Source organism: Fopius arisanus, unplaced genomic scaffold, assembly GCF_000806365.1.
Source record: "Fopius arisanus strain USDA-PBARC FA_bdor unplaced genomic scaffold, ASM80636v1 scaffold00010, whole genome shotgun sequence".
Classification (NCBI taxonomy): Eukaryota; Metazoa; Arthropoda; class Insecta; order Hymenoptera; family Braconidae; genus Fopius; species Fopius arisanus.
The window spans coordinates 1,747,120-1,756,220 of record NW_011887749.1 but is presented as its reverse complement, the minus strand read 5'-3'; the positions used below and the strand labels follow the sequence as shown (position 1 = coordinate 1,756,220).

Below are 9,101 nucleotides of genomic sequence, written 5' to 3'. Positions count from 1 at the left end.
ATTTTTTTTATATAAATTTTTAGACTTTTTTCTATCTTCTTTTTGAAATTCTATATATGTATATATTACATTGGAAATAACCGTGAATATATATATATATATTCCAATGATAACACCCCATACGTGGATGATTTGGCGCGCATAGCGCGCCATATACGCTAGTCATATATAAAAATCAATGAATGCCTTCAGAAGAATAAAAAAAAGACTGTACACTTTGCTATTAATTTCGTAATGAATAATTTTGTATTTATATTTGTATCGAGCACGTTAGACTTACCTCATACAATTCCAAAGTACACAAGGGAACCAAAGGGCCACGCCAACTTCGATAAGTCGAAATACGATGTCATGCCAATTTCTGCTGTACAATGGAACCCTAAAATCATGATATTATCAACATATAATTGCCATGAATTAATTAAGCTTTTTTTAGGCTATTTCGGATTACCTTAAAAAGTTATACTATTGTTGCGTTTTCCCCCTTTATTTATCAAAAAAGGCATCAACTGATTGTGAGAAATTACATAAAATTTTTCAATGGCCTTTAACGAAAATAAAATCGAAAAGAGAACGTGGATCCGTTTATTCTCTCACTATCGCAAATGGCTTCTAAATTTCAGAATGATTGCTACACCTCCCCATACTGTCTCTCAAGGAAAAGTTCCTTTCAATTGGACAAAAACTCAGCCAACCAACTGAAGTACGATAGCCAAATTGACCTGAGGATCGGACAATGCTCGACACCAACATTTCCGAAGCGTGGAAAAGAGGCTGGCCCAATGTTCTGTCGAGCCTTGCATGATAACTTCGGCCCGATCGTCGGTACCTTGATTGGCCCAATGATGACAGTCGATTGACAACGGAGTCTCATTATTTCTAACTATTATTTTTAACCGAAAAAATATTAGATACATTTGTTCGTAACTAAAATTTATTCTATTAACAATCTTTTCACGGTAATTGAAGGAAACTGGAAATAAAAACGAACAACAGAGTGGACTGTAAATGCTCGGCATACGATTGACTATAACGATGTGCTCATTAAGTTCATTAACGAAAAATGAAAAAAGAAAGTTTTCCCATTTTCATGATTAATTAGTTATCCTGAAGTACCGCGAGAACGATTTCGATTCTGAAAAAAACTACTCGACAAACTCTTATTTTGCATCCGATGAGGCTCGAACCTACGATCTGTCACAGACTAGTCCTACACCCTAACCATTAACTTAATTACACTGTAATACTTAACTCTTGTAATAACAACACAAAAGCTGCTCCATAAATGATAGTCAATTCCTTTTGCACATTTTCATCTTTTTTTGATTTATTGATAAACACTTGATCATCAGTAGATTACTGAAGTTTTTCGTTATTCATTTAATTAAACAATAATTGTAATAAGAATCGCATTTATTGTTGCTATTTCATTATTTAATGATCATTTATGCGCAACCGCGGGTTTCCTCCAGTGTTTCAATTATTATTGACCTGGTCTCAATGAATGACTATTTTAATAAAATTGCAACGGATCTTATTATTTCATGTTTATTATAATGTAATTATATTCAATAATTATTTTAAGTTAGCGGTGGGCAACCTCAGCTTTCGGAGGTACTCTAGCTCCCGATCTCCATTCGGTAAAATTGTCTCAAGCCATAGTGTATGGCTGCCCTGATGCCCTGCCCGTGGACAAGAGTAGTGCGTATAATCGGCAGAAACGTGATGGTGGGACACTTGAATTAGGAACACTCTCAATTTCTCTAATCGAAACATTTTTGGAATTATTACATTTTTTGTTGTTATTTTTTTGACTGATTATTGGCTGCTTTTAATTGTCTTTACAAAAAGGGAAATTCATACATTCCTTAGATTTCTTGAAGGGAAAATATTGTTAGGAGAACAATAATTAAGTATTGTCATGCTCTTAATAGACCTGATTCGACATGCATTTTTAAACTTTTCGTTTCTATATATCCCACTCTCGATGTCCAATTAAAATATGCAAACTTCTCACAATGGAAGATATTACAGCGTCCTTTAATCTTTGGAAATATTCAACGCATAATTTATTGAGTTACCAATACCAATCGATCTACATTTTTTTCTCTGAAAATATGTTTTTCGCGTATTTGCATCTTTTTTTCAGAACCAAAAAGAGGTAATATGATAGTTGAAAGTCCACAGTTAACGATGGAATTGAAAGTGGGATGATCGTGAAATTGAGTTATCCGATCTTCATTACCGCTAACACTATGCTACAAAAATTTTAAAATTGCCGACGTCTTCTCGAGACCCCATATTCAAAAAAGATTCCTTTTTCCATAAGCAAGGGAAATTTGAAATTTTAAGGACCAGCGTAAAGGACGTGAACAAATGAGCAGAAATATTACTGGCGATGATGAAAATTTGACAAATTATTGACGATTAAATTCTTCCCTCTCAAGTGTATCAGCGTCCCACTTTCATTTCCACCGATGGATGTTGAATCTGAACCATCAGATTAGTTCCATTTTTTTTTAATCAAAAAGAACATGTCCAAATACGTGTAAAAATTCAAACTTTTTGCTCTTGCATTTCAATCATTGGCATGTGCCATCACCAGATGTTAAACCACCACACGAATATGCGGCAGCCCTTGTCATAACGTCAGGTCTCTTATAATTGGAACCCCAATAATTTTATGGCTGTTGCTCCGAGCTTACGTCAGATTGCTCACCTGGGTTTTAAGCGACGGTTCTGGAGAAGCTACATAGGGCCGATGATTGGCCAATGATCGACTAACGAATATTTATTCATCGCATGGGAACTAAGTGGCGGATCCAGCGGCTTTTCGTTTTTTATACGATTTTGGAAGTGAATGATTGGCTCCTGGACCAGCTGCACTGGGCTGCAAGATACCCCTGAGCAGTAACCGTATTAATCGATAGAACGCTGACTCGTGCAGCCTCACCCCTCCTTTGGAATAAGGCGATAAGTATAAAACCAAGTAGCCTGGCACTGAATTGACATAAAATTGGCCTCGAGACTCAGATATAGTTCCTGACTTCAGACAGGGGTCTGAACGTCTGACGTCGGGCAAGGGATGAGTCACTTTCCAGTTACATTCAGGTGTCCCACGGGAACCAGAATAAAACTAGGTGAAGGTAGGAATATCTCACATCCAGAATTCTGGGTTATAAACATCCGTCTAACTGAAATTTATGTCGTCAAATTAACGCCAAGGTGGTCAACAAGGGCATAATACGTCGCACGCGCCGTACCATGGCGGAGTATCCATATGCGCATTCCGGACAGTTCATAAAAGCTAAAAAGGAGTGACCACCCGTGAAGGGCTCACACCTTTCAGAATGTAATGACGTCCAACGGGAAGCGATGGAAAATTCATACTTCTCTGCCCGAAACTCAATTGACTCCAAAATTACAAATAGAACTGATCATTCCTCTGCCCAAAAGAAAAAATACAATTCTGAGAAATACGGAAAAGAGCCAAGACAATTAGTACCAAACCTAGTGCATCGGTTTTCCCGACGCACGTGTTCGATTAACCACGCTCGGGTTAGTTAGCGTCTGCAATATCTGACATTTGAGGTAGATTTATCTTTTTGTCTTCAAAAGTTTTACGACCTGCCTCGAAATCTAGCGAGGGTCCGTTACTTCGATGGATGAGGATAAACATTCTTCCCTAAAAAGTTCATTTCTCAATTTGGGAGCCCAGGTGACAGAGAGTTCAGATGACAGTTGGAACATCACTAGTTAAAACTTAACTTAAAGTCACTTCAGTTGGCAGACAAGTGATAACATTGTGCTAGTTCGAGCCGAGATAGAGGCCGAGTCCGAGCTCCAGTCTAACTACCAGCCAAGCCACACAAGAGTTAAAAGAAGTCCAGCCACCGAGACGATACCCTCTCCATCAATAATTGCGTCTGAGCTACGTGAGTCTATGCTAGAGTAATTTGGCTAGCCCGTTTCGAGAAGCTGCTATGCTGGAGTAGCGCAAGCCAGAAGAAACTAAATCAATCAACCGAGATTCACTTGGACTCATCAAGTCGCGGGCTTGAAAACAGTATTTGTACAGAGTTACAAATACGAACTCGCGGACACATTTTCTGCTAATCCAGCACCAGAAAATCCAACGATACTGAATTAAGCATTTGAATTAATCACAAACTTGACTCTGCAACTCGTGGGGCCAATCGAGAATAAGATGAACCATCAACTGATTTGACAACCGAAGTCCACAAGCAGCCGTACCGTCACCGTTGGTTAGACGGAAAATGGGGGGCTTTCTTCACACTACTAGAACTGGAGTTCGACTATACTGGACTGAGTCACTAGACTGAGTGATAACGCCCGTCTTCCACAACTTTCATTTGCCGACAACTATATGTTTTTATCTGATTTGAATTTTTTTCGCTTTTGTTCTCCATTTATTTGCTCAAGCTTTTTGAGCGGATTTTATCTTGTATTGTTGTCACAATTCTATTCTCTTAGGAGAGCAAAAAACATCTCTATGTAATAATTAGTAGAAGACTTTTCTTTCCCTTTGAATGCTTCTTTAATCAAACTCCTGCGTAGCCCAGCATAGTACACTTTAGTGCTGGATCCCATCCAATACGATCACATTCTGTTTTGGTCTCTATTTTGACGTAATTGGTCCCGGTCAAGTTAACTGTTGGGGGTCGTCTTTTAAGAAAATTACCATACCATATGACTATGGTTATTTTTGCATCGGCATTGGTGATTTCTGAAAAGTGTTCGAGTGCCAGAAGTGTTTATCTTCTTCCTTGAGAAAAATTCGGTGTGTTAACTTAGGAAAAACAAAGAAGACGCCTAAAGCGAAATGTTTTCATCGGTGAGTGCATAACAATATTTGATCAATATCAAATAGGTTACCGAAAATATTAATTGTTAACATCAAAAGTAGTTAGTCAAATATTTGATCATTATAACTAAGATTTAAAATATAGGGAGGTAATCAATATCCTCAACTTCAAACCATTTATTAAAGGCATACGATGATTAAATAATCTGTGATCTTACGCACTTGATTTTGTTTGCAACAATAATTTTGATTATGCCTAACAGTCACATCATATAATATTTGCATTGTTCATTGTTTTAATATATATAGATTTTCCAAAGATGAGAAATTTGTGAAGATCTGGGTGAGAAACATGGGCAGATCGGATTGGGTGTCTGGACAGTGGCATCTACTCTGTGTAGAGCATTTTGTTAAAAACTGCCTCTATTTCCGGGGCTTCAACCATGATAAGGAAAGATTGGCCTTTCCGTCCCATGCAAAGCTGGACGTACGGGCCTGTGAACGTAAGCTATTTCCAATCGTACATTTATGTCTACTAAGATTGTTTTTTTCTTATAATTGAAAAACCCGTGACAACTGTTTCTAATTAAGTCAAATATAAGAAAATTATCAGTGACTATAATATCATGAATAATTTTGTATTTTAGAGATGAATCTTGATGGTAGTTCGAGTGGGCAAGTAGTAGTTGAAAAGGACTCACATACCACAACCCGCAGAAGACATGTCAATTCCAGAAGACAATAAAAAAAATCAAAGAAATCGTGACCTCAATGCCGGAAGCCGAGAATCCTGCAACTACGGGTATGTAAAGTGCAATTCTAATATGGGTCGGCCTCTTATTAAAGAAAATTTTTCAGCTGTCCTTGCTAATGCTGCGTATCGGGAGGTTTTATTATCCATACAGCAGCTTTTCTCAGATCTTGGTGGCCATGTTTCAAATTCTTTCACCTTAGACCAAAGGTGGGCAACCCCAGCTCTCGGAGTTGCCACATCTCCATTAGGCCAAATTGTCCCAAGCCCTGAAGTTTATGACTAAGCCCCCTTCGAGCCCGTGATGCGCATAAGCAAAAGTACTAGGAATATTCGGCAAAAACTTGGTGGTGGGAGAACTAATACAGGAAAATTTTCAATGTCCCTGATGGAAACTTTTTTCTAATTATGATTTTGTTGTTATTTTTTTTGAAAAGGAAATATTGATTAGAAAATGATGATTAAATATTATTATATTGTTAATAGTACTTACTTTACAGGCATTTTCATATTTTTAGTTTTTATAGCTTTCGCTGCCGATACCAAATTAAAATGCAGAAACTTCACATAAAGAGAAACATTATGAGTGTCTCTTAATGATTGGAAATATTTAATGCAGAATTGTGTGAAGTGACCAATACAGTTATTTAATTTAATGAATTTATATCAACTTGGGTCGATCATAAATTTGAATTTTATATTTCTCTATTTTATTATAGATTTTGCGTTCATTATCGAATTGAATCACCAATTTGCTCAATTGAAATTGCATGAATCTCGCCAAACAAACTATTTTGTAAGCCAATATAGGCATGACATACCAGATATGAGACACCAGATATCCCCCGATAAGTATGAGGCCCAATAATTTGATGCCACACATTACCAGCCCGGGTCAATAAAGTAGAACCTGCCTTTTCCGACCGTGGGCTTAGTGGAATACGGCATTACCCTCCTCCGTCCACTCCCATATCTTGACAGGCTGTCCCAGAAGTACGTGCCGATACTGAACCGGCATATATAGGGGGTGAGTCTGAGCCGAAAAGTCCTTTTCCACTTTTGGATCGGAAGCACCCCTCTAGAGATATTGGGGTAAACAGGACAGCCAATGACGTTGCAGCGTTAAGCGGCAATACGTCCGTGTCGCTTCGCGCTCAGGTGTGAGTGATTCCCCTTTTAGTCGGCAGGAGGCGGGATAAAGTTTTACGTTCACCCGTGAGCGCGAGAGAGAAGGCATGGTATTTCTCTCTCACTCTCTCGCATCACTCCGCGGCAATGGTTCTAGCATTATCTTTTAAACAATTGGGTTCAGGGGATTTTTGCATTGATTATTATTTGTTGCAAATCGAATTTCCAACAATGAAACCTCATACAAAATATTTATTAAATAATTGCAATAAACTGTTGAATGGTATTTAATCGGTAATTAAAATCCATTCGGTCTACAGCATTTTTGCGTCAGATTTTTCTGTTGCTAATTCGATTTGCAAAAGTCAATGCAAAAATCCCCTGAGTTCAATTGTCATCGTATGGAAAAATGCTGTAAGCCCAATAGTTATTTAAATAACGACAAAAATTTATGCAACAGTTTATTGCAATTATTAAATCAACTATTGGGTCTACGCGATTTTTTTACAATATTAGTTTTGTTATAGACCCGAGCGGTTGGGTTCGATGATAGGGATAGATCACTTGTAGATAATTAGAAATGAATATTTCTCAGGGAGATTCAACTTTTCAACGATTAAACGATTTATTCAGTAAATATAGTCTTTGATTAATGCCGTAAATATTCGGCAATATGAATTACAAGAAAGTGACTTAACGAATAATCGGATTACTAATTGTCTGTGTCTGACAACCTGACTAACTGACCCAGTGGCAACGAACTCACGAGCTTATATTTCATAGTGGATTCGATTGCAACAAGTGTTCTATCTTTGTTTTACACCTGGAGAGACATCGGGTGACGTCCCAGGTGTACGTAAAGGCCATAACCGTTGATGGGGCGAAGTGCTGACACTGCACCCCAGTGATCCACATTATGACGAATATATGTGGACTTAATCCACAAATATTCGGGTTAGATTATATTACAACATTTACATTCTTTGATTCTATTTTACATGTTTCGGATATGTGCCACTTCGCGTGTCGTCATGTTATCGAGGTCAATCAGAAATTACCTAATACTATTTCTTAATTTAATGGTATTTCTGGGGCATAACAGTTTGTTGCAAATTCGATTTGCCACAAAAAATAAACAATGGAAAAATGATCAACCACCAAGTGATGTCTGATATCCAATTTCGACTGTCCAATATTTTATATCTCATAGCTGACAATCATAGCTGCAATGATTTTTCAGATGATTTGTTGGCGATGGATTGTTTTCTTTTATGCTACCTCAATAATATTAATAATCACACCAATAAATTAACTTATGGTTTTGAAATTTTTCCTTGAAATTCATTCCCAGATAGCACAGCGTATTGTTGTGTTTTTGAGAGTACAGCCGTGCCTGCACCGTACTACCGTGAGATGGTGACGTACGCTTATATGAGTATGATACTAGTATAGTATGCGTACGTATAGTATGAGTATGATACTAGTACAGTATGCGTACGTGTAGTATGAGTATGATACTAGTATAGTATACGTACGTCGTACCGCTCCAAGCCTGTATGAAGTGAGGTACTCAAAACCCGTACGATACTAGCACGGCGTACTGGTAGCGTACCCATTCGCAAAAAAAGTATGGCGGGCTTTTATAATGCGGGTACAGTGTCGGTGCATCGTACTCTTATAATACTGATCAGATAGGTTTGAGAGTACTGTAAGAGTACGCCATACTCCATTTCGTCATTGTAATACAGTATTTGTTTACGTTTTTTTTTAGTTGCAGAAATGAACCTCTTCTTATCCTCGTTTCATAATTAATATCAGATTTGTCGCGTAATGAAGAACCACATATGATAATGTTTTCTCTCATTTTATCTCACCATGAGGGTTTCGCAAAATATCTACGAAGTTAGGGTTGTTAGATAGCTTTGCTCAATAGACTTTGTCGTGCAGAGACATGCGAGCTACTAATTAGATCTTTAAAATATTTTCAAATATCCTGGAAAATCCGTAACTTTCTTCGGAAGTGTAACTTAGAGCTCTTACTGAATTACTCTTATTGTACTTCTTAACAGTAGATAAACAAGGCCGGTTCTGGATAGGGGGTTCTGGGGGGGGGGGTGACATTGCGGGGGAGGAATGCTGGAATCTGCTAGGCCCTCGGTCGGTAATGGGGGGAATCTTCTTTATCGGCTCTGCGGTGGTAATGTTCGGAGCTCCATTTTGGGCCAGAATGGGGGGGGGATACCCACCATGTGATATCCGACGTTGAATATCCACCATCTGATATCTAATACCTTGTATGTGATGTCTACAATCTAATATCTCATTTCTGATTTCTAATATCTAATATTCCATAGCTGACAATCGTAGTTGTTAAAATTTTCAGACGTTCTGTTGGCG

The 9,101-nt window shown here is 37.9% G+C and overlaps 1 protein-coding gene across 2 annotated transcripts in view; it reads right to left on the bottom strand.

Moving 5' to 3' along the window:
- The window catches only part of LOC105262702 (uncharacterized), a 196,090-nt gene that overhangs the window by 41,209 nt on the left and 145,780 nt on the right, over positions 1–9,101 (bottom strand). Inside the window, exon 7 of one of the 2 annotated variants that reach the window (XM_011298423.1) lies at positions 281–379. The exons of the other annotated variant lie outside the window; for it this stretch is intronic. Within the exon in view, the coding sequence (XP_011296725.1) occupies positions 281–379 (99 nt within the window). The remainder of the gene's footprint in view (positions 1–280; positions 380–9,101) is intronic. 2 annotated transcript variants of the gene reach the window in all.